The 26575-nt window shown below is 36.8% G+C and overlaps 1 protein-coding gene across 9 annotated transcripts in view; it reads left to right on the top strand.

Annotated features, from left to right (window-relative positions):
* Positions 1-26325, top strand: part of LOC110442231 — a 39827-nt gene extending 13502 nt beyond the window's left edge. For 2 of the 9 annotated variants that reach the window (XM_021485729.1, XM_021485730.1), the window contains exons 5-19: positions 3880-3903; positions 6479-8334; positions 10052-10249; positions 10570-10741; positions 10902-11077; positions 11341-12352; positions 13974-14198; positions 17097-17234; positions 18999-19277; positions 19958-20144; positions 20824-20862; positions 22147-22251; positions 23413-23597; positions 25334-25379; positions 26067-26325. In XM_021485729.1, the coding sequence (XP_021341404.1) occupies positions 3880-3903; positions 6479-8334; positions 10052-10249; positions 10570-10741; positions 10902-11077; positions 11341-12352; positions 13974-14198; positions 17097-17234; positions 18999-19277; positions 19958-20144; positions 20824-20862; positions 22147-22251; positions 23413-23597; positions 25334-25379; positions 26067-26127 (4703 nt within the window). In that variant the 3' untranslated portion in view covers positions 26128-26325. The remainder of the gene's footprint in view (positions 1-3879; positions 3904-6478; positions 8335-10051; positions 10250-10569; positions 10742-10901; positions 11078-11340; positions 12353-13973; positions 14199-17096; positions 17235-18998; positions 19278-19957; positions 20145-20823; positions 20863-22146; positions 22252-23412; positions 23598-25333; positions 25380-26066) is intronic. The other 7 variants (XM_021485731.1, XM_021485732.1, XM_021485733.1 and 4 more) reach the window with 7 other exon arrangements.
* Positions 26326-26575: the final 250 nt, after the last annotated feature.

Genomic DNA, 26575 nt, shown 5'->3' with positions numbered 1-26575 from the left:
TACTGCTTTATAAAACCATTGTACACCAAACTGCTTTATAAAACCATTGTACATCATACTGCTTTATAAATCCATTGTACATTTACTGTTTTATAAAACCATTGTATACCAAACTGTTTTATAAAACCATTGTACACCAAACTACTTTATAAAACCATTGTACAACATACTGCTTTATAAAACCATTGTACACCATACTGCTTTATAAAACCATTGTACACCAAACTGCTTTATAAAACCATTGTACATCATACTGCTTTATAAATCCATTGTACATTTACTGTTTTATAAAACCATTGTATACCAAACTGTTTTATAAAACCATTGTACACCAAACTACTTTATAAAACCATTGTACAACATACTGCTTTATAAAACCATTGTACATCATACTGCTTTATAAAACCATTGTACATCATCCTGTTAAAAAATATTGTGGAATTGTTTGTGTTTTTTGCATTGAGCAGACTATTGTTGATTTACTCAAATATGTAATCTTTCATTTTGATTACAAAATTTGAGTTTATAATGCATCATCCAATGTGTATCAAGTTTTTTCTTCTTTAGAAACATAAGGTTTAGAGTCATGATATTAGGTCTGTCGAGATCAAGAACTATCAAATTTTCAAATCAATGATCTTTGTATCTTTGAATATTACAGGAGTCAAATATGTAAAAATTTGAAAAAAAATTCTTCTGAAGAAATATAATGCATAGTTTCATATTATTTATCTGTGGTTTGCTAGAGTAGAGAGATTTCAGAAGAATGGCCTTGACCTGATTTCAAGATCACATAAGTAAAATGTCTAAATATTTTAAACAACTTATTATAAATGACGAGGAATCCTAAAGTGATGATAATTGGTATGTAGCGTAATCGGACAAGGACTATCATATCTGTTCAAATAAATGGCCTTGATGTACTCTTAAGGTCACAAACATGAAAAGTGTTTAAAAACTTCCAAAGACCTACAATGCCTTTACACAGTTTTTCAATACACCTTCTGTGTTTCAATGTGTGTATACATGTATCTTACATGATGCATTCTCTACAGATCTCTTGTTTAAGCTAATTATCACAATTTTTCATACCAATTCACTCATTTAATGTTCCATTATAATCTTCTCTGAGTGTTTGCTAAAATAACCACATATAAACTTTAAGCACCCATTATATACTATATCACAGATGAAGGAACATATAAGTCACAGGGCACTGTTTTTCAAATTGCCAAATTTGCCATGTATATTATTTAAGTCAATCAATTAATTAACTTGTTGACTGGTCTTACAAGACAATCTTTCTTAGGGTGACACATTCACTAAACAAATATGTTTCTGTTTCACAATTTGATTTCAATTACCTGCAATTGTTTTCTTTAGTTCTCTAGATGATAAAGGGACTTGTTTGAGTAAAATAAGAGCTGATGGTTTCAATGTTAATTGAAGTATATTTTCTATAGTCATAAAAGAATTTAAGTCTATCTGTGAAGATGGGGGTATTTTTACATGAAATACAGTATTTGATGCCCTTATATTTATAACAAATGCTGAAACAGGCTACCTTCTTGGTTGGAAAAATATTGATTTTCATATTGAAAGTTCTTAATGCACTTCATGGTGTCCTTGAATATTTTAATGGTGGTATTAATATCCTCAAGGAATTTCTGAACGTACCTGACAAATTATTGATTTTGTTTTTGTGATATTGTAAGCTGATTTTCTCTTTATCTATTGATTGATTTTCTCAATTTTTTATACCATAAAGTTTTACTTGAGAAGAGTATGACACTTTAAGGTCATTTGAACACTTTCAAGTTCTCTTTTTAAAACAAGATCAATACATATGAGTGACATGTTTAAATTATGCAAACACCTAAAATGGTTACTATTCAGGTTTTATTTAATAATAAATTATCTTCTGAGACGGAAGGAACATTTCTTACCTGGGGTATGTCTAAATGTTTTATTATTTTGTTGTCTATAAAAGTTGTTAAGTTGTTTTTGTATTGTTATAAGCTAGAAGAAAGCAATTAATTTAATTTTTAACATAATTAAAAAGTAAAAAACAAAAAACTTGAATTTTATTAACTGTAAGTGTAAAAAGAACTGTATAAAACTTATGAATATTTCTTTGTCATCTAAAACTGATTGATTTATCTCCCCTCTCTTTACAGTTCCTTACTGTAAGTAATTCCTCGCCCACTTTTCTTGTTAAGAAATGTGAATCCACTCTCCCATGTAAAGTAATGTGAATCCACTCGCCGTTGTTAAGTAATGTGAATCCACTCTCTGTTGTTATGTAATGTGAATCCAATCTCCCTTGTTAAGTAATGGGAATCCACTCTCTGTTGTTATGTAATGTAATCCACCCTCTGTTGTTATGTAATGTGAATCCACTGTCCCTTGTTGCACACATATTAATGTGAATCATTCGTCAACAAAAAGGTTCAATCTGCTTCATATCTGCATTCGTTTGCATTCACTTTGTCCTTTTCATTGGTCATCCTGTCAAATTCATGGTCTACATCTTCACTTCTCACTGACCAGTCCATAGTGTCATGTGACATAAGTATGTTATGATGTCACCTCCAAATAAGCTAATTTTACCTAGTTGAGCTCCATAACTAATTAAACTATTTTTGGTAGTCTTGACTTTTTTGTACATGTATAGTTGGATTTTGGTCAGGTGCAATGTGTCATGCACTATAGTTAGTAGGTTAAAACTGACCATTGGTCAATTGTTGATCAATTGTCAATTTGATCCTATTGACCATGGTGCTGGATACCACATCATATTGGTCAATATTTGCTGATCTGTATATCTATTGAAGTGTCATATAACGGCCTAATGACCCAGTCTGGTGTGGGATGGGAAGTAGTGACCAGTCAGTTAGGACACTAAATCAGGACACCACATACCATGTTTATTTTACCACTATATCATAAGTAATAAAAGTTGTAATCGTAAAAGGAGGACCAGTTTCAAATAGGGCTTTACTTCAAAACTAAATTGTGATTCTACAGGTCCTGGGTACCCATACTCCTAGAATAAGATGCAGATATGTGGAAGTACCATGTATAATTCGCAATATTGACAAACTGTGATGATAAATCTTCATGTGTGATTAGTAAGGATATGAGCTTGCAGGACGAATCACGAACACAAGGATATAACATACCAAATCAGCAGGATTCTCTATCGAGTATCACAAAGTGTCTTAACAAGGATGACACAACATAAATGAACAGATCTAGGACAGGAATGGCAATGATCTATGGAAACTCAAAAAAATCATTATTTCTCAACTATAGAATACATTGCTTGACTCGCATTACAGTAGAGGATAGAGCTCACTCTACTCGACCAACGATCCAGGATTGACCTACCAAATCAGCCCGAATCTCTACAAACAAATGATCAGAAATTAGCTGTTAATTGCACTACGTACCCTGTGTAGTAGGTGGGCACAAACCAAGTTTATCTACCGTCGTAATCACAAGATCACAACTGACCTGATACCACTAAATTAAACATGGAAAATCGCTGAATGCCAACTTCATGGGTCGACGGTTCTCTTTGCACTGGCAATGTTTGTAATCTTAAAAACACACAGCAATAAATTGGATGGATTATGTGATTGGACAGAACAGGTTTAAGTGTTCATATTAAACAAATCAACAACAATGTGTTGAATTTTTACCAACAGTTACTTTAAAATTAAACATTGTACCATACACAGAACAGTTTGTCGCAGAAAATCACAAAAACTGGATTTATTTAAAACACTTATTCAGGTGTGAATGGAACTGTTACTTCCTGTGATATTTCTGTGATATTTCTGTGATCATAATTAGCACTTTTGCTGTTTATAACAGTCATGAGTAGGGAGTGTCTCCCAGGTAGGTAACAAGTCTTTGATGTCACTGGTTTAATAAATAGTTGATTTTGTGATTTTACGTTTACACAGCTTTTAAATGTTTGATACAATTGTATGTGCTGTTAATGTTGAACTTTGTTAATCTTGATGCTTTCGAAATTAAATTCCTAAATAATGAGATTTCTGGATACTAAAATTGGAATTGTCAATCGTCAGTTCCTGAAATTCAATGTCATCAAATTAAATCACTTTAATCAAGATGTTTTGATTTTAAAAATTAATTCAAGAATTACTTTTCTGGATGAAGGTGAAGAGGAATTATTAATTAAAAGTTGTTCACCTCCTAAATAATGATACAGAATCACTGGTTCCAGGTACAGGTTGATATTGTTCCACGTTAACATAAGAAATGTTGTAATAGTTACCTTGGTTATGGGGATGTTAATGTTTTATGAAAGGTTGATATATTTTTGTATGTGATCAGAGCTTTTGCTAAAGTAAAAACATTGTAAAATGCCTAATTTATGGTTCTTTGGCTCAGTGGTAAGTGTTGTGGACTCTGTTTGGTGGGTCATGTCTATGAATGGTTTGAAGTTTGCCATCACTTAAGATCTATGCATTCACATCATTTGCTTTAGCCTACCTTGCTGTAAAGATATGTACCTACATCATCAATAGACATTGCTGATATTGATGTGTATCTAATGTTTAACACGCTTACTGAAAATTATGATTTCATTTTAGGAGCATTAATAAAAGATTGTTTGATAATTTATATGAGAAATCATACAGTAATACAAAATCACATTGGTAATTAGTTTGGAAAACTATAATATGGCAGATAGTTTAAGAAAAGCTGGCACATTTTACTCTCTATATTGAAAATTGAACCACGCCTTTTTAAACTGAAAAATTTGGTAGAAAGAAAATTATTTAAATTTTTTTATATATTGATATTTATGCACAACACAAGGATTTGAAGCATGTCTTTAGTTTTTCATTCAAACAATTAAATTTTGTCTATTAATTTTGTTAACTTATTTGCATCGACGAGAAACAATCTCTTTCTCAAACATGTTCTTACAGGACTTTTTAGAGTTGACAGTCTATGTGTGAAGATTATTATCTCAGTGACAATGTGTAATTCTAATGTCTCGCTGAGACAGGGTCGATTTGGAGGGTTGACATTCCTTTTGTTTGAAGACCTATCTGTAAACAAATATCTCCCGGTGGATAGGTGATAAAGAAAGATTCCATCTAGACTACTCCGTTACTTAACTGTTGGACCTCTACTTAGTATAAAGAAACACATTTTTTTTTTGAAAATAGATTTAAAATTCAAAATCTTATTTGCAATCTTGGATGAATTGAGTTGTTGTGAGTTTGCTAGACCCAGAGTGTGTTTGTAACATTGTTCTGGTGCAGGTATTGTATTGATATACAGTATTATAGAATGAGATATAGTTTATCTGCAGGTACTGTACATCAAATGTCTTATATATAGTGTTATCACACCTATAGCGCTGAATACTTACTCACAATCACACAACAAATCAATGTTAGGCTTCTTGAATCACTGATCCCTAAATATTCATCTACTGGAAAATCTCCGTAAACCCCAAGAAGTAGAAAATCAATATACATCAGGCCTTTATGAATCTGTTTATTCTGATATTTATCTATTGAACTATTCTGCACGTTGAAACAAGATTTTTCTTATAAGATTAATGCATTAGTAGTTCTCTTTTATTCAGACATTTTGGTTTCTGAAATTACATTCTGGATTTATCGTGCATCGGGAAAGATATAACAGAAACTGTCCCTTTATATGCTATCTTACTTTCTTTTCATTAGAATTAATGATCCCATGAATTTAAAAAAACCCAGAACTATGCAATAAATCAGAGTTACTACAACAGTATCTCAATGCATGCATTGTTATTTTCTCTTACCCTGGACAGGTTTATCAACACTTTTCCCGTTGTGAGATATCCTTGTCTCACCCGTGGGTTGAGACAGGGGATTCCTCTATCTATAACAATATTATGACGTCACGTCAAAAATACGATGACGTCACGTCAACAATGCATTTAGCCTGTAACATTATCATTCCATGGTGTATATGATACACAATGGGAGAACAGGGTAAGAGAAAAAGAATCAATCAGCCCCTTGGGGTAATATTCTTAAGTTGTCAAACATGAAGCTTAAACTTGGTAATTTACATGCAAAAATAATGTAAAAATAAGCACAACTTAAAATAAATCATATTTCAAATCCTGGTGTGACACTATAAGGTTAGCCATATCTAACCAAATGGACACTTTCCCTTTTTTTCTGTCTTAATTAAGAATCAAGTCCCTTCACCATAATCTACATAGTTGTCAGAAAAATGGTCTGTTCTGGTTATGTTGTTCTAAGAATATGATACGTTCTGAGAGCACAGGGCTCTTACTACAAACATTAAATGAATCATTGAGTTTGCTACGTTGTAGTATAATGATAATCATGTCTACTTAAACTCTAAAATTCACTACAAATATTTATTAACCACATTATGATGATTAAGTAAACCTTTTGTTTGGTTTGTTTTCCAGATGTGATTGATGATGAGGGGGAGACAGATCGACCTGTGTCCTCGCCATTTAAATCTGATGCTGTAGATGGGTATCGGGACAGAAATACAGATCACTCCCAATATAGGGGGTCAGACTCCAACGGTAGATTAGACCCAGTCATCCATATCTCCAACAAGTACGAGGAACTCATCCGTCAGCAACTCACAATGACACAGTCCATCAATAATCTTGACATGGAAGCCAAGATGGCTGCAAAACCAGAGCCTCAGGATGACAATGACTTTACTACCACTGGGCGGCAAAGCCCACTAGGAGACAATGCAGCTGAATCATTCCAAGATGGTGGAGCTAATTTATATAATAATGATCAGCTGAATTCTGTGAAAGGAAGTTTGGATGCCTCTGTGATAGAGGATGAGGTGGAGCGCTCCAGCATACCACCATCTCACCACTCATCTTTTGAAAATAAGTCTGCAGGAAGTCCCTCACGACAGACACCATCAAATGTTTATGGCGGTGAAGATCGTAGGTCACCCTTAAAGTCAGATGAACCTGCCCTTAATGGATCAGGTAAACATACACCAATTGATGATGTAATCAACAACTTCTTTACTGAACAGAGGTCTGGGTCTGTACACTCTCACTCTGACTTGACAAGACATACACCTCAGGAAGAAGTAGCTATAAAGGATGTGCTGACCAGACAACTGACGCCTACACGCTCCCCTGTCAACTCCTATTATGGGTCGGACAAGCAGAGTCCAACCTTTGTTGGTGATGTATTGGGGCAGTCTACACCCATAGCAATGTTGGACAATCCTGGGTCCCAGTCAGGCTCAGCCAGACAGACACCTGTAAAATCCACTCATTCGTCAGCAAGACAGACACCTCAACCAGGTGAGGATGTGATCAGAAAAACTAGTCAGGATGTCCTCAATGGCTCACCAACTCCTGGCAGTTATCATGGATCTGTTCCTGGAAATTACCATGGTTCCGCTACAGGAAGTCCTGCACCTGCCAGTTACCATGGTTCTGCTGCAGAAAGTCCGGCACCTGCCAGTTACCATGGCTCTGCAATAGGAAGTCCTAAACCTGGCAGTTACCATGGTTCTGCTACAGGAAGTCCAGCACTTGCTAGTTTCCATGGTTCTGCAACAGGAAGTCCAGCACTTGCTAGTTTCCATGGTTCTGCTACGGGAAGTCCAACACCTGCTACTTTCCATGGTTCTGCTACAGGAAGTCCAGCACCTGCTAGTTTCCATGGTTCTGCTACAGGAAGTCCAGCACTTGCTAGTTTCCATGGTTCTGCAACAGGAAGTCCAGCACCTGCTAGTTTCCATGGTTCTGCTGGCGAGAGTCCTGTCCCTGGGAGCTACCATGGCCCTGGGAGCTATCAGGGTTCTCTTAAAGGAAGTCAAGAGCAGGGTAGTATCCATGGCTCTGCCGCTGGAAGTCCACGAAGTTACCATGGAAGCCAAGGCTCTGGAAGTCGTCCTCAAAGTCTTACCAGTGAGCAGGAGCTTTCACAGTATTTCTCTGACAGAAGTGACTCTAGGCGAACTCCCACTGCCCAGCAGCAACAGATACCTGCCACCTCCCCAATAACTTCAGGTGTCAGGCCAGGGTCAGATAGGGGTGAAAGGTCAGCAAGTGCAGCTAGCCTACCTGTGATGAACACACAGCAGAGGTTGCAAGCAGAGAAACGCAGCATGACCCCAGACAACCACATTCGAGTACCTGGCTCCCCAGGGGCCCGAATGTCACCCCTGGCTACGGGATCAGCCCTAAGGTCAGGAGCCTCTTCAAGGTCAAGTACTCGCACTATCACACCAACCTCTGCTGCGAACAGTTACCATGTCAATGGGGAACAGGAAGTAAGTTGATGTTTAGTCATTGTATGACATGATAAGCAAGATCAAATTAACATCTTAATATGTACGGTATATGCTCAAACATAGTAACATAGTATAAGATGCAATGATTTTCATGCTGTTTTGTATTTTTGAAGAAATTCCGGAATGTAATCAAAACAGCATTCTTGTATGCAAACCTCATAAGATTGCAAAAATGGTATTGTACTGAAGATTAATTATCAACGGTATGGAAAATATTAATATAAAACATTACATAAAAGATACACAGGCTATAAAAGTAGGGGATTAATAATTGACGATGATAATTACAGGCGTGTGTACTGGATGAATAAATAGCCTTCATTGTAGGAGGTTACATTACCTATTTAAACAGTACCGTACTATTACAGACCGGTCTAATGGGTGAATAGCTACTCTAACAAAACTGATTACCCTCAGTGTTTGAACATAAACTTGCATGTCAAGTATCACACTCGGTAAAGTGTACATATAGTTTTCGTTTCGGGGATTGATTTTGTTTGGGTATGTACCCACGCACAATTTCAGTAATATGTGTCCACATTGACAAACGGTCCATTGTTAGTACAAATATTTATTTAAATGGTTTACCCCCATTTCACAACAATAGATCTGAATTTCTATTGATTTGGGTCATTCTAAATAGGTTTACAGGGATAAAAGGATTAGGGTACCATGAACAGTTACTCTTTCATGGTCCTGAACGAATGTGTCAAAACATGACACAAATTGAAGGGCGTTGGATGCATTGTTTTTGGCTGTAGCGCGCTAAACATGTTCAGTTCAAATGGACCCTAGGAGATAACAGTATGTAGTGTTTTCTATACAACGCTAGCATGGTTAGCTAGTGTTCCTGTGGGAATGGATGTTTGTGTCTAACTATTTTTAAAGATGAAGTATATGGTATGTATCATTTTAAACAAATCTTTTTTCCCCCTTTTATTTTTAGCCTTTTTTAATGTTTTTACCTATCAGACAGAGGTCTGGAATATTTTCATATTACAGATTTAAAATTGTTGGAAATGTGTAATATTTATTTTTCAAAAAGAGATTGAATTAATTTTCAAGAACCTGATGGAATCGTCAGTCCATCTTGAATGGATAGTACTAGTACTAACTGTAATCATTATTATAAGCATATAACTTCAGCCAAATATAACTAATCTGTAAACAGGACCAAAGACAGGGTTGATATAGTATTGCTAAAATTATACTGTAAGATGGACAAGTGCCATCATTGTTTAATGATCCTATGGCCACTGCATTAGTTCTCATATATAACCTGCCATAATTCATGTCCATTTGTCTATATTGGAACATTAAGATAACTTAATTGATTTATTAAACTGCGTATACTTCAAAGATTGCAGACTTTAAAGACGATAGCTTATCTTAAGAAAGGACTGTTGTGAAATGTGTTTTTTTTAAAGTTATTCCTAGAGCTTCAGTGAATTTGCTAACATTAGTTGGAATCGGATCAATTGCATCTTATATTTTACTTTACTACATAAAGTAGCACAATTTATAACAAAATACGGGAGAACACCATGCAGTGCTGTGATTTGTGCATTTTCCCGTGATTTCATGACAGCATCCCATTACATGATGTTATTTAGCAAAGTCATATGAATTGATATGAGGCAATGGTAATAGGGTTAAAAAGTTTCTCCTTACTTATCTATCACCTTTGTCCCTTTAGGACATCCATGGCCGGAGGATTCAGGAGCTGGAGGACACTGTCCGAAACTTGCGAAAGTTGTTGGGCAGTCGTGAGATGGAGGTCAAAGAAGTGACAATCCAAGCAAGTGACCTCAAGGAGATGAACAACTCGCTCAAGGAGGAGTTGGAGCTGGCAAGGAATCGGGCGGCTCCAGGTAGCCGTGGAAACCTTGCTGAGGTAGGTCTACACAACATATGTTATAACATTTGAGAGATTTCACTAAAATATTAACTTGTGAAATATGAAAGCAATAAAATACATGCACAGTATCCTTATAAACACTGTTAGTCCACATTGGATGACTTCAAAGTTCTGTATGTCTCTGAATGAGTTATGGAACCCTTTAGGTCTTTTTTGAATAAGGAGTAATAAACAAATATATACCATTTGATGTTTGATCTATGACCCTTTTGATCCACTGGTAATTCTTCTTTGAATCCTGATATTTGATGCTGTACTTATTTGACCTTTATTTGACCTCAACCTTTGTTTCACAGTGGGAGAGGAAGTATAACCATCTCATGGATGAGAAAGAGATCCTGGCTGGAGAAGTGGTCAAACTGCGGGACCGTCTTGAGGAGATGGGTCAGACTGAGAACGGCGATGGTGATGGTATGGGACTAAGTAACTACAGTCCCAACAATCCCTATGCCCTCCAGAGGAAAATTGGTAAGTCCTATAGTTATTCATATGAACAAAAATCATTTTTTACCTAGATCTAGAGAATATCTCGTTCATTGCAGTTTATTTTTTTCTGTGTTGCTTATTGTTAGAAATGTAAACATATCAAGCTAACATACGGTTACTATGGTTACATCTAACATTGTAGAGGAGCTACAGAGCCATGTACAGGACCTTCAGGAGGCCAACGAGTCTGCCGTCGCCGAGCTCTCTAGTGTCGAGAAAAAGTGTAAGGACCTAGAGGCCGAAAATGAAAAGTTTGCTGCACTCAAGGACACAAATCTAGTAGATTTGCAAGCAGAGAATCGCAGACTACATGACAAGGTAAATAAAAATGAATGTAATATTTTAGGAGGAATCATGGGAATCGTATAAAAAACAAAAATGATAATATTTTCGTGATATATTTCCTAGAAGCATTGCCATTTAGTAATCCGGTCGTCTGGTCTGATATTACATGTCTGTTGGACTACGATTAGTCAGGACTTCTAGAGAAGACAACAAGTCACCAGACCTACAACTGATGATTAAAACTTCAAGTTAAAAGATTCCATTTCCTGATTTGGTTTCATTATTTTTTTCTTCAGATTTCTACATTATGGGAACAAGGGTATGGTGATGGGGACCGCCGACTCAGGGTCGAAGTTCAACAGTTTAAAGATGACAACCGTGCCCTCAAAGAACGTAACTATAAACTTCATGAAGAAAATCTTGCATTCAGGGAAGAGGTCACTCAAATTCGAAAGGTACTAGAAGGGGTGAGCCCAAAACAAGATGAGTCAAAATCACGTTACATTGATGACAGGCTCAGCCAATCAGAACACAAATTAAGGTATGCTGATGATCGACTTGGCCAACCAGAAATCACCAAATTACGTTATTCTGAAGATAGGTTGACCCAATCAGAACGGCTTCCTCTACCCAAGGAGAAGTTGCTGAGTCGAGAAGATCTGGACTTGACCTACAGGAAGGTAATGGAGGAGGATAGACATAGGGGTAGCTACGAAAAGGAAGACCGGTTTAGGAGAAGTTTAGAAAAAAGTGAGGGTTTGAAGAGTAGTCTGAAAAAGGATGACAGATTTTATAGATTGGAGAAAGAAGAACGATACAAAAGTGGTGTGGATAAAGAAGATAAATATAGATCGTTGTCAGAGAGAGAGCCATATAAGCTGAACAGTACGGAGGGCAAATCTAACGGACATTACAAGAGTACCAGTCACCAAGAGGATTCTAAATATAGGTACGATCCTCCTTTGGACAAACTTACACAGTATGAGCTATCTAGGTCAAGGTCAGATAAATATGACCCGGACTTTACAGAAAGGTCAAGATCAGAAGGTTACAGGTCAAGGCCAGATGGTGGCAGCACCTCTGGTGAGAAAGACAGTTCAGGTTTGACACAATATGACAAGCAAACAGCACCTGACAAACAAAGTTATAGTAACAGGGACAAGTCTGACCAACGAGACAGGAGTCTGAAAGACAGTTATTCTGTGGAAGGTCAGAAGTACTCTACGGGCACGGAATACCGAGCACTGACAACGTCTTACTCCGAACTACTCAAGCTGACACAGCAAAGCTCCTTAGGAGACAAACGGGGTAGGTGTCTAAACACATTTTTGTTTGGTTAGAAAATAATATTAAATATTGACTAGCAGCTATATTTGATTGAATAGCTCATTTATTAGTTCTGAATATAGAATCATCATTACAAGTTAATCAACAGGTTACCTAGGTGTAGCCAATAATAGAAAGCTAGAAAATAGTGATGTGCTAGGATCATGAATACATTGAGTATTCCTTTTCAGGAATATTATCTCTATGTAAAAGTGTATGTGTATATTGTGTTATGCCTATGAAGATGACTGACTACATATGTATATCTTGTTTATTTATATATCCATGGTATTGTATAGATAACCATTCATCAACTCCAGCACCAAATCAGTTCCATTATAAGAATTCTTTGGTTTGGCTTATAACTAACACTGTATTCTCCTTAGTGTCTAATGATCCCAACTAGAAGTATAGCTCAGACCTTCTCAGCAAGCTCATTACTTTGGTTCTAACAAGTTAAAAACAAAAGATATGCATATATATATATATATATTTCAGAAAATGTAAAATGCAGTCACAAAATTGGAAGAAATTTTTAATTCTAAAAGTGGATTCTGACATTATTATTAGTTTATTATAATGAAGTTACTTTTATTTTGAGGAAGAAAACTTTTGTCATTGCCAAAATGATCCTGATCGGTCCTGTATGTGTGATAATGCTTCACAGAGTAATATTGTCAGATTTAGTCTACTTCTACTTCCTGTAGCCCTCTCGTCCTTAAAACAGTTGTAGATCACCTTGCCACTGACTCCTGTACTGTTATTAGACATACAAACAGAAGTATTACATTTTAAAGGATTAAGAACTCTGGGAATATATAAGCCCTCCTCTGCAAAAATCACAATATCCTTGTTTTTAATGTGTATAATGTTTGTGGAATGCATTAAGTATATGTATTTGAGAATTTAGGGATTTAAAGGTCTATTCACCCCTTCATTTTCATACTAAGCTCTCCCATTCATACATTTAGACCAGTTTATTGTTAAAGGTAGGTGGATCAGTTGTAAGCTTTCAAATACTTTTTTTTATGGATATATTGATCTGAGACCACTAACAGCCACCCTAGCGACCCCTGACCTGGACTATAACAGGTGTATAGCAATGTCGTTTTTTCAGGCATCAATAAGTAACTGCTTTATAGAGGATGGTGCTGCTTTTCACGGCCTGAGTAACATTTGATGTGTGTGTGTTACCTATAAATATTTGATTTGTGCTGTCTGACACCATGGTGCTGGTATATTTGGTGTCGACTATTTCGCTATATGGCTGCTGTGTTGTATGGTGTAGGTCCTCGTACAACTGAAGTAGATTGTGGGGTTTAAGCAAACATTGTGGTTGTGTATTACTGTTATACCTGTTGGTATTTAGGTTTAAGGCGGAGGTGAACGTGTCCATTGCATGTTTGGGCATGGATACACCTGTATGTTTGTGAAAGAAATGTTTTGGAACTCTAACTATGTAAAGGCTGTGTCTGAACTCTAACTATGTAAAGGCCGTGTCTGTTGGCTACAGGGTTAATAATGTTGGGAAATATTTACTATACAAATCCCGACTCTGACTTTGTACTAAGAGGCTATTCCGTATATCCTCGCACGTTTGTAGAATGGTCACGATCTGAGGCCGATCTTCATGCTGCCCATGCTAGGGGGCGCTCCGAAGCAGATCTTCATGTGCACTCTAGAGGGCGCTCCAGAGATGCCCCAGAGCGGCGCTACTCTGGGTCGGTCCCGCAGGGCCGAGCTGCATCACCACCACCATCGAGTCACCATCACCATGTTTCACGACCTCGTAGCGCACAATTGCCACGTCCAGTGTATGGGTGGGATGGTAGGTCTAAATGTGCACACTGGTTTTTCTTCTAGCAATTTTTATACACTTACCCAGATATGTAACCACCTAGATTTGCTGTGTTGTTGGCGGGGTTGACCGGAGTGCTGATCACTGTTAGTGACTGGCCATGTTGTGTGCTTATTCCTTGCTATAAACTTTATATTTATACTGTCCAGTTGTATATCCTTTCCATTTAAATGGTAGATTGAACTTTTGACCTTTAAACCATGTAGGTCATTGTGTGCTTTCCCATATTTACATATATATATTATTATATACCCTTTGTCGTTTTCTGCTATATAAGCTTAATCCGCTATAAAGCCTAAACTGTTTACCATATTATGTGTATTTGTTCAGGTTTATCTTAATGTAATGTTACTAATTTAGAATCCTTGAGCTAAAAAATCAAATCAAATTTATGATACATGTATAACATTGTATACAGAGGTGTATTTTTGACTGCTGTGGTTGTATCAGGGATTCTGAATTTGTTGCTATATCTGTACTTGTAGCCCTTTCCCTAACTCTGTGTGGTGTGTGTGGGTAGATAGAAATCTCTACAAGTTCCTTTTAAGTAAAAATATATGTTGTTACACTGCATGCTTATTATATGAAATATCACAAGACTTATTTTTGCATTTATATCACAAGACATATATTTTTGCCAAATATACGTATATTTACATATGCTCTGCATTGCCACTATGTAAACCTTCTGAGACCATAACTCTGCTACGGTCATGTCATTAGTTGGAGATGCTGACACAAAATTATAAGCTGATTATTTCATTAAAAATGTATGTCTTACTACAAACACAGAAAGGCCCATTCATTTATAAATTTGTGTATGGTCCTATTACAAACTCAGAAAGGCCCATTCATTTATAAATTTGTGTATGGCCGTATTACAAACACAGAAAGGCCCATTCATTTATAAATTTGTGTATGGTCATATTACAAACTCAGAAAGGTCCATTCATTTATAAATTTGTGTATGGTCGTAGTACAAACTCAGAAAGGCCCATTCATTTATAAATTTGTGTATGGCCGTATTACAAACTCAAAAAGGCCCATTCATCTGCGATCTTCATCAACATGTACATACCATGAACTGTAGGTGGGGAAATCTGTGGGACTTTGGTGATGGATTGGAGTATCAAGCTTGGTTGTGTATGGAATATGCTCATATCTTATTTGAATATGTTATGATCATCATAATAGATGTTAGGTTTTAGGATTGTTAATGAAAACATTCAATGATCTTTTTGGTACGCCACAGCTACAGTAAAACCTGACTTTATGGACGTCGTGTAATATCATATCTTCGTGTCTGGCTCCAATAGTCTGGTTTCCTTGTCTTTGTGATGTAGTGAATGAAATTTCACTAAAAATTACAAACTCTGATTTGTTTTGTTTCCACACATACCATAGCAAAGATTCAAGATTCATTAAAGAAAGTCATGGTTACATACACTTACTGCTATATGGTGATATGTAGTTTGGTGGTGTGACTATTTACATACACTTACTGCTATATGATGATATGTAGTTTGGTAGTGTGACTATTTACACAGAGACTGGAATGTATTTGGGTGGTGGAATTATTCACTGGGAAAGGTTTAACATGTTTATTTGTTATTGTTGGGTTTTTAATTGTGTTTAACAATAACAATTTATCATACTATAATATTTGTCTTTTGTGACAAATAATTTCTTTATTTCCACACTTAAGCCAGCCAATCAGAGAACATATATAAAGTGAAAAATATCAGACATTGGGCTTTGTTATTGTTTATGTCAACAGCCGTAACGTTATCTTATACAGCATCCTTCTCATCAACACTTTATGGTGGAAGAATGGACGATCTATTCAAGGATGCCTTTATTTATATAAAGAAAAAAGGAAAATTATATTCTTGGTTTTTGGATGAAAACAGTTATATTTCACAATAGAGGTGAACTTTAATGTGCTATGCAATCTTAAAGAGGTATCAAAATATTGATCACACTTGCCAACTTTAACTGTTACTCATTAAGAAACCAAAAATGTCCTCCTTATACAAGGAGTTTGGGAATTTTTCAAGAAATATTGTTTTGCTGTCATAGGTACAGCCCAGTCTGTGTATGGAGCATGTGATTATATACTAATGTAGGTAATCCTATATGTAATGATTAGTATGCTGCATGCTAAACTCCGGAGCTTACAGTTTGTACCTCCAGCACATAGTCAAATGCATGTTGATTTGGCATTGTTGGTAAAAATGTAAAAACAAAATCTTCTTTTTCCGTTAATATTTTTTTTTATCAATAGATTTTATCGAAATTGAATTTAACATTAAATAATATTTGTGACGTGATCAAATACTGATGGAATGGAAAAAAATATGAATTGGTTACAAATCATAAATAACATCATGATAGCATATGTTTGACATAATTACAGGTTTACATGATCTTATTAGGAACAGAAATTACAATGCAATGTACATGTATGATAAAGTGGACGACTGCTCAGATGATCAGGTTCAGCCATCCTAGATTGTTGATGGACTGTTGTGTAAAGGTCTACAGCAGATAGAAACGTGGGTGATGACCTTAGTGTCAATACAGTGAAACATTCACGTATTCTGTACTACTCATTCTTATTCAAAAATAGGTAGATGTTTTGGAGTAATTTAAACATTTCAATTTGTTATTATTGTGATGTGCACATCTAGAATCTTAGCTCGACCACACTGTCCATAGATGTGTGTTGTTCTAAACATACTTTTTTTTATCTCCTTTTGAACAAAATATCTTGTTTACATTTTAATATGTTTTTAACTGCTTTTTATATAAAGTGCTAATTGGCATTATTGGCTGTGACTTTGATGTTGATAAACTATTTTTTGACAGATGAACTCCACAGACGAACAAATTCCGAGCGTAGCGACTCGACCGCTGTGCTGACTGCTGGGTTCCCAAGGTCTGATGTAGGACCACCCCCTCAGTACCGATCTAAAGACAGCTACGACCGGAGGGAGACAGATAGAGGTAAGATACAGGGGGAAGGGGAGGGAAACATTACAGGGTGTATCTGTCACATTAAAGTCATATAAAATGATCTATTAGTCTAAAAAATGTACAAGGGGAGAGAGGACGAAAACAAAAACAGTACGGGGTGTATATGTCACGTTAAAGTCATATTAAATTACCAATCAGTCTAAAATATGATGGAGGTAGGTACGAGGGGAGGAAAACAAAAACAGTACGGGGTGTATATGCCACATTAAAGTCATATTAAATGACCAATCAGTCTAAAATATGATGGAGGTAGGTACGAGGGGAGGAAAACAAAAACAGTACGGGGTGTATATGCCACGTTAAAGTCATATTAAATGACCAATCAGTCTAAAATATGATGGAGGTAGGTACAAGGGCATTGGAAGGAGACGAAAAAAACATTACATTTAAGTCATATTTCATGACCTATCAGTCTAAAAAATAAAAGCTCAAAGTGAAAGATGTAAAACGTCGGAAGCAATTTTAAGTTGTATGTACTGCCAATGTAAGACATGAGGAGGAACCAGACTTTGATGTCAGTTCTTCAGGATAAATACACTTCAAACATGTTTTATAGTCCGGGTGATAGCTGCACTGAGCAGTCCAAACATGTTGACCGAATAAAGCACACAAACTGTTCTAAAGGGTTGTGAATCCTTTAGTGGGTAGTTACTGTGATATAGTACAAAGGTATATGAGGACAAGTGAGGCCAATTCAAAGGTGACACTAGGTCTGGTCACAAAGACACTATGTCAGGTGAAATGATTGTTGCATTTTCTAGTTAAATATTTTACCATCGATTATTTGATACAGAAATGAATGCACCCTTGTGTGGTACATACAATACAAACATTAATGCTGCCCATTTGTGTGTTCAAATGTCAGGCTGTTCCACGCCATGACAACTGTTGTGAATTTCTCAGGCCCAGGACTACTTACTTTATAATTTATATGCATTACATACCAGGTATCTGTAATGTATAGTACAGTTCCATACTGTTGGTGCAGGATTCATTGTGTGTCGTTCATTTGTATTGACGGGGAACCAGACACATTGGTATAGTGTTGACACAGCTTTTGTCAAACAAGGATCTACTTCAGATTTGTGAATATTACATTTGTATACTACGGTATTCTAGTACGCTTGGTGATATTACAATGTTAAGATATTTATGGACAGGAAAATGTTTTAAGCATTGAGATTATATGCTGATATAAAGTGCCTAATAAATTTATAACTAGAAGCAGACAACATACAGGATTAATATAGCACTGTTCCATATCTGGACAACAGATTCACACAATATACTGTTGTAGATCAGCTTAAATTTTCAAGTGCACACCAATACAAGCAAATCATAGATAAAAGATTTGTCACCTTGTTTACTGGTAACTGTTTCAGTGATAGCATTAGACCTTGTTTACTGGTAACTGTTTCAGTGATTTTATTAGACCTTGTTTACTGGTAACTGTTTCAGTGATAGCATTAGACCATTCAAATGTGGGGGACTAAGCAAGTGAATAATTTGGTTACAAATAGAAATGAGAGAAAAAAAGTGAATCAATTAATTTGGATCCCATGCAGATTTGTTGCTTATTTTGATAATTAATTAAACATTACCCCAAAAGGGGGAATGACTGGACTGCATAGCAGTCAAGTGTTACACCTACTGAGTAAAACAGAAACTACCTCTAGCTTAGATACTGAACAATTTTTAAGAGAATATTTGAAGTTTCTTTATGACTTCCTTCAGATTACACTGTGTTGAGGAAGAAAACCTACGCTGATGACAAAGCTGACGAGAGTGACACAGGAACAGATATCCTCGTAAACGCTCAGCCATTTGACAAACAGATGGCACCACCATCACCACAAAGATCTGAACTACACCGGCGCCACAACTCCTCTACTCACCGTAGACATCGTCGGAGACACGACTCACTAGGCTCGGAAGGATCCGACTCCTCTGCCAACGACATTGATGAACAGATCACGAGTCTGAGGCGGAGGTCAAAATCTGCAGATGGACGAGGTAGGTGATCAAAGTATATGGTTGGTGCATTATAGTAGTTATTGTGTAGTCTGCTGAGGACATTGACAGTGGGGACATATGTATCATCAAGCAGTGAAGGCACTATGGTTGTATAGTGTTGTCGGGGAATACACTAAAGCCAAAGATAAGAAACTGTTTTGTCCTCAGAAAACACTACAGAATTCAGTGATAGCTGGTCTCATTACATTACATTATCCAAGTTATATTAATATCTGAGCATGCATGTACCTTGGGTAGTTATCTAGTTAATACAGAGTTATCCAATTAATACCCATGATGTATAAACTTATTTTCAGATGTTTTGATTTGGTTATACACATTTGAGTTTTAATCGTAAGGGTTTTCGTTTATTTTTTAGAACAATATGTGAATTTAACCATGTTGACAATATGTTGACTAAACTGACTTTACAAAGCTATCTCACTTAAATGTCCTGTGGTATAACTATCATGGTGCCCTTTATTACTGGATTCTGGCTTTTACCCTTTTACCACTGTGGACCACAATGGACTCATCCAGATCAAAACATGGTAGAGTTTACTAAATATATTTAGGGGTGAAAGGGTTCAGGACAAATATCCTTCATGTGAAAATTTATGAACGTCCTAGTGGTGTTAGTCTAGATTTTGATATTATATTTACGTATGTAACTTTTCTAGAGCTACGGAAAAGGTCTGCACCCCCAGGAAGTCTGGGGCGGTCCCATCCTTCAGCCCCGACTAAGAGTGGTGACAGGCCAACCTTCAGCAAGACATGTCCTCTGACTGGGTCAGCAGGGTTCAGGTCAATCACACCAGGGGTAATACCTACCCAACACAATAAGAACATGCTGTCAGCATCCTCCAGGTAAGTCTGTCTGCTTGTCTAGGTAGGCTCTGGGTACAGCTAGTTAACGCCAGTCTGTTATAAAACACTGAGGTAACAACATCTAGTGGGTGAAGTGTACACTTGTGTTATCTACTGTAGTGGTGACTTTTGGTGTAGGGCCAGTATCCTCTAAAACTAAACTTAACATGGCATGAATACATTATATAACTGTAATTAAATGTTTTATTCATTAAGATGATTTTTTTTTTTAAATGAATCAGACAGATTTATACAAAGACATGTAATCTTGTGTAAAATATATAATCAGGAATATGTATAGCAGTGTAAGCTATAATGAGCGGTGAAGTCTTACCAAGAAATAAAATTCATTCGTTCTACATTTAGAGATAAAATGGCCTCAATTACCTGTAAATATAACTACCTGATCATACCATCACAGAGTTTAAGAGAAAGAGGGACCAGTGTCATTTGATCTCAAGTTTGCATTGAAATCAAAATCAAAATTAATTCTCTATTCTCTTTTCAAAAAACAAAACTTAATATTTAATTTTAGATCGCAGACGTATTCTGATAAGTTGTAATAATTTTCTGGCTGGACCAGGGTGGGGAGAGTCTGACCTAACTGTATGTTTTATATAATGCTACTGTGGGTGTCCAATGCTCGGTGTAATAACGGAGTGATCATTAATGTTTTCAGAGAGTCAGTACCGTTTATGCATCAAACCTACTACAGAAGGTTGGTGATCGCCTCTGTGTGAGAGTAGTGTCCCTTTGTTGTGATTCTATCACTGTGTGAGAGTAGTGTCCCTTTGTTGTGATTCTATGTGTTGCACAGAATGACATTAATGTTGTCAGCACAAAGTTTAATGCAAAACTATCAGGTTTTCAAGTTTACATATTCTCTACATTAAAACAATCCTTGAACATCAATTCCTGTATCATTACTAAAACAGTTTTAAATCATTTTCATGTTATGTATCAAATTTCCATGCAAGCACGCTTTAGGCTTTCTAGAAGAGTGACCTTTTCCTTTTTCATATTCACAATTATTCATTAGATTTTTTTAATATATTGAAAATCACTTGTTGTGGCTCATTGTCACACATTTGATATTGATCAGCATGTAAGGTACCTTGTGGTAATATGTCAGCTTGATCAGCATGTAAGGTACCTTGTGGTAATATGTCAGTTTGATCAGCATGTAAGGTACCTTGTGGTAATATGTCAGCTTGATCAGCATGTAAGGTACCTTGTGGTAATATGTCAGCTTGCCTAGAAATGATTGGTCCCCCTATTTAAATGTGATACATACAGCTTAGTCTTGATAACACTGTGATCAATCCTCCATCTGATCCTTGCTGCCTGAGTGTCGCTTTATCAGTACATATTAACCAGTGTTTATCAAATCCTGTATAATCCAGAAACTTGTATAAACCAGACCCTGCATAAACAAGAAACCGAGATAATCTTGTGTAATATGTATGTAAAACTATTTATAGATAGTGGTCAGATTGGTGTCGGCACACCAGTCATACTGCATGGCTGCATAATGTTTTTGTTGGCTTGGATAAAAAAAATTTTTTTTTTTTTTTTTCAAAAAATTTTGATAAAAAATAAATGAACTGTTATGATATTGACCGCAAAATTCCTGTAACTTTTATGCTATGAACATAAAGAATGGAAATTTATTTTCTGTCATTGTAGTAAGGGTATATTTTTCAAAATATTTTGATAAAAAATAAATGAACTGTTATGATATTGACCGCAAAATTCCTGTAACTTTTATGCTATGAACATAGAGAATGGAAATTTATTTTCTGTCATTGTAGTAAGGGTATTTTAAGTAGTACATTTCATTATTATTTATTATTATAACAACTGTTTATGCATTAATTTTCCGCAGTGTCCAAACTATGGCAGTGAGCTATGCATTACATACACATGTGTTACACAATAAGTAGGAATATTTTTTTTTAATATTAGAAAAAAACCCACATAATTTGTTATGACCTACTTTCAGTGGCCTTTCTGCTCCAAGCACAGACAATCTTCTGTACGATGAAGCTTATATAGAACTTCTCAAGAGCGCATTTGGTTGTGACCATGACAAAATGGCTGCACCTGGGTACTTGTTTGTTACGATGTTGTGGAAGTGTTCCGTCATTCTTAGCTTTATCTGTCCAATAATTTGCTTGCTTTTTGTGGTATATGGGTTTTAACTCGCTAATTTATGCTAGAATGTGACGTTACCTTCTGTAATTAAACATTAAAACCACCGACTCTTCTCTACCTATAGTTGTTGTTGTTGGTTGATGTTGTAATACAATGTCGCAATTTTTGTGTCAATTCTAATATTGTCTCTACATAAGTTAAAACTCCCAAAGTTTCCCCCAATTAAATTAAAGTTAATACATTTTTAAAATTTAAGATCTTTCGTGACATACAAAACAAATTTTGTATACCTTATTTTGAGATTTGTATCTATTACATCTTTTATGTTAGTTGTATTATATAAATGAAAATGAAAATCTCTAAATATAATCACATGTTCCAAGGCAAACGGTATATGGTTACATAACCTCAATTTTTGAAGCTGACATACCTTTTCTTTGAACATAGGTGGAAAAAGGTCGAAGGTTGAATAACAAGCATGATAACAGAAAGCATGCATATATACTGATTTTCTGGCATATAATGATATATATCAGCATTGGTTTTTCATGATCTTTTTTTTATCATGTGGAGTGGTTTCAGACATGGCGTGGAATCTTCCTAAAACAACTAGCCACATTAACTTTATTGATCTGAGTCTTAGAATAGTTCCATGAAATGATAACAGGTTGATGGCTAAAATTCAACTTTTCTACAAATGCAGTGTAGAATTATGTTTATATTTATTGAGGTGATTCAGTTTATAAGTTATCATAAATAGTAAAAATATCCAACATGATTCAGTATAGATGTATGGATGAACAGAAATCTCTTAATTTAGGTTCATCAAGTTCAGCTTGTATAATTGGGTCTCATAAAATAAGTTTGTTCCGATAATGAGGACATTGTGTTTTCCATACATGGAAAGCTGAAACATTGAAACTTTAGGGTTTTGTTTTCTTCCATATTGTTATCCTGATACACTAAAGTGTTCAGACTTACAAAATTACACTTTGTTGTACACATGTTATATACCTGATGCTAAAAAGAAAAAAAGACATTAAATATTTAGTGTTGATATTTCTGTTCGGTGGATCTGTTTGTATTTCTCACTGTTAATGGTGGTTGTTTACAGTTCCCTGGTGACATTAACGACAGGGTTACGCCCCTTTTCTCCACGCACCCCTGGTGATATCCACTTGGAAGATGTTGTGAAGTTCTCCCGACAGGGAGGTAAACTTAGTCAAGGGACAGTCAAGTTTGTGGGTCACCTGCCTGGACGTAATGATGTTTACCTTGGAGTGGAACTAGACAAGGAAGGTAGGTGAAGAACTCGGACAGAAATGTGAGTGGAACGATGGCAGAGGAGATAAGTAAAGGTTACTGGGACAGAAACAGAAATGTGAGAGTGGAAGGATGGCAGGGGAGGTAAGTAAAGGTTTCTGGGATAGAAATGTGAATGTAGACAGATGGCAGGGGAGATAAGTTAAGGTTACTGGGACACAAATATAAATGTGGACGGATGGAAGGGGAGATAAGTAAAGGTTACTGGGACAGCAACAGAAATGTGAGAGTGGAATGATGGCAGGGGAGATAAGTAAAGGTTACTGGGACAGAAACAGAAAGGTGAGAGTGGAAGGATGGCAGGGGAGATAGTAAAGGTTACTGGGAGAAAAGCCGAAATGTGAGAGTGGAAAGATGGCAGGGGAGATAGTAAAGGTTGCTGGGACAGAAATATAAATGTGGAAGGATGGCAGGGGAGGTAAGTAAAGGTTTCTGGGATAGAAATGTGAATGTAGACAGATGGCAGGGGAGATAAGTTAAGGTTACTGGGACACAAATATAAATGTGGACGGATGGAAGGGGAGATAAGTAAAGGTTACTGGGACAGAAACAGAAATGTGAGAGTGGAAGGATGGCAGGGGAGATAAGTAAAGGTTACTGGGACAAAAGCCAAAATGTGAGAGTGGAAGGATGGCAGGGGAGGTAAGTAAAGGTTACTGGGACAGAAACAGAAATGTGACAGTGGAAAGATGGCAGGGGAGATAAGTAAAGGTTACTGGGACAAAAGCCGAAATGTGAGAGCGGAAAGATGGCAGGGGAGGTAAGTAAAGGTTTCTGGGATAGAAATATGAATGTGGACGGATGGCAGGGGAGATAAGTCAAGGTTACTGGGACAGAAACAGAAATGTGAGAGTGAAAGGATGGCAGTGGAGAAAGGTAAAGGTTACTGGGATAGAAATGTGAATGTGGAAGGATGGCAGGGGAGATAAGTAAAGGTTACTGGGATAGAAATGTGAATGAGGACGGATGGCAGGGGAGGTAAGTAAAGGTTACTGGGATAGAAATGTGAATGAGGACGGATGCCAGGGGAGGTAAGTAAAGGTTACTGGGATAGAAATATGAATGTGGACGAATGGCAGGGGAGATAAGTAAAGGTTACTGGGACAGAAACACAAATGTCAGAGTGAAAGGATGGCAGTGGAGAAAGGTAAAGGTTACTGGGATAGAAATGTGAATGTGGACGAATGGCAGGGGAGATAAGTAAAGGTTACTGGGACAGAAATATAAATGTAGACAGATGGCAGGGGAGATAAGTTAAGGTTACTGGGACAGAAACAGAAATGTGAATGTGGACAGATGGCAGATAAGTGAAGGTTACTATACAGAAATATGAGTGTGGAAGGACAGCAAGGGCAATAGCTTGAGGAATGATGATTGAGGCAAGTAGAGAATGAAGAAGAAGGGAGAGTAAATAGGAAGGAGGTATAGATACCACAGAGAGGGGTGTAGGATGGATGTGATAGTAGAAACAGAAGGGAAGAGAGGGGTATAGAGAGAGGTATAGACTGAGTCCAGCAGAGAATAGCAATATGGATGTGGTAGAGGAGAGAGAGAAACAGAGGGATTAGGCATGGAGAAAGAAAGAGAGAAGTGCAAAATGGAGACAATTCTCTTAATCTGGTAGAAAAAGAAAAAAAAAATGTAATGTTGATACAGTTTCTTTTATTGTCATTCAGTTTTCCAGTGCTTAATGTGATTTTGTTTTATTTCAGAGGGAAAGCATGATGGCACCTTTGAGAGTGCTCGTTACTTTAAGTGGTAAGTTTCCTGTTAAAAAAAATCTGGGTAAATCATAATTCGATTTTGTAACAGAGTACAGAAAATAGGTATTTGTTTGTCTTGAAGGGTTTATATTAAGGAATCAAATAATATAATATAATAATAATCTTTATTTAACGTCGTGTACAATTGTCAACAACAAACATTAGCTCTGTAGAGCTTTTATTACGACGCCGCTAAGGGAACAAATTATATTTTTCGTGGTGGAGGAAAACCCACGGGGAAAACCACTGTACCATCGGAAGGATACCAACTAACTCCATCATACTTCACTCTCTTTTTCCGTCACCGCATGGGATCGAACCAAACTTTTTAGGAAAGAGAGTGGTCGGAATCTTATGCTTGATTGCTTGATTAGCGATCACAGCTACAGAGGCATCCATTAACCCTTTCACCACTGTAGACCATAATGGACTCATCCAGATCAATATATGGTAGAGTCTACTAGTGTTACATAGGGGTGAAAGGGTTAAGGAAACAAAGAACACATTGTACAGTAAATCTTTTCTGGAAATTTTTGTTGTTGTAAAAGTCCTTACTGTAATTCTCCATATTTCCTCTCTATCAATTCTGTAAGAAGGCAACGTTATATAAAGAATGTCAATTACCGTAAAGGATCATTTTATTTTACAATTCAACTAAAAGTATCATGTCTCATGTTTACAGCAAACCCAACAAAGGAGTGTTTGTAGCCTTCAACAAAGTGGTCATGGCCTGGGCACCCTAGTGGTCAGTGGGCACCCTAGTGGTCAGTGGGCACTCAAGTCTGTAGTGGTCAGTGGGCACTCAAGTCTGTAGTGGTCAGTGGGCACTAAAGTCTGTAGTGGTCAGTGGGCACGCAAGTCTGTAGGGGTCAGTGGGCACTCAAGTCTGGAGTGGTCAGTGGGCACTCAAGTCTGGAGTGGGCAGTGGGCACTCAAGGCTGTAGTGGTCAGTGGGCACTCAAGTCTGGAGTGGTCAGTGGGCACTCAAGTCTGGAGTGGGCAGTGGGCACTCAAGGCGGTAGGGGTCAGTGGGCACTCAAGTCTGGAGTGGGCAGTGGGCACTCAAGGCTGTAGTGGTCAGTGGGCACTAAAGTCTGTAGTGGTCAGTGGGCACGCAAGTCTGTAGCGGTCAGTGGGCACCCAAGTCTGTAGCGGTCAGTGGGCACTCAAGTCAGTAGCGGTCAGTGGGCA

This window comes from Mizuhopecten yessoensis, unplaced genomic scaffold, assembly GCF_002113885.1.
Source record: "Mizuhopecten yessoensis strain PY_sf001 unplaced genomic scaffold, ASM211388v2 scaffold716233, whole genome shotgun sequence".
Classification (NCBI taxonomy): domain Eukaryota; kingdom Metazoa; phylum Mollusca; class Bivalvia; order Pectinida; family Pectinidae; genus Mizuhopecten; species Mizuhopecten yessoensis.
The sequence above is the reverse complement of the archived record's forward strand: the minus strand, read 5'-3'. Positions and strand labels throughout refer to the sequence as shown.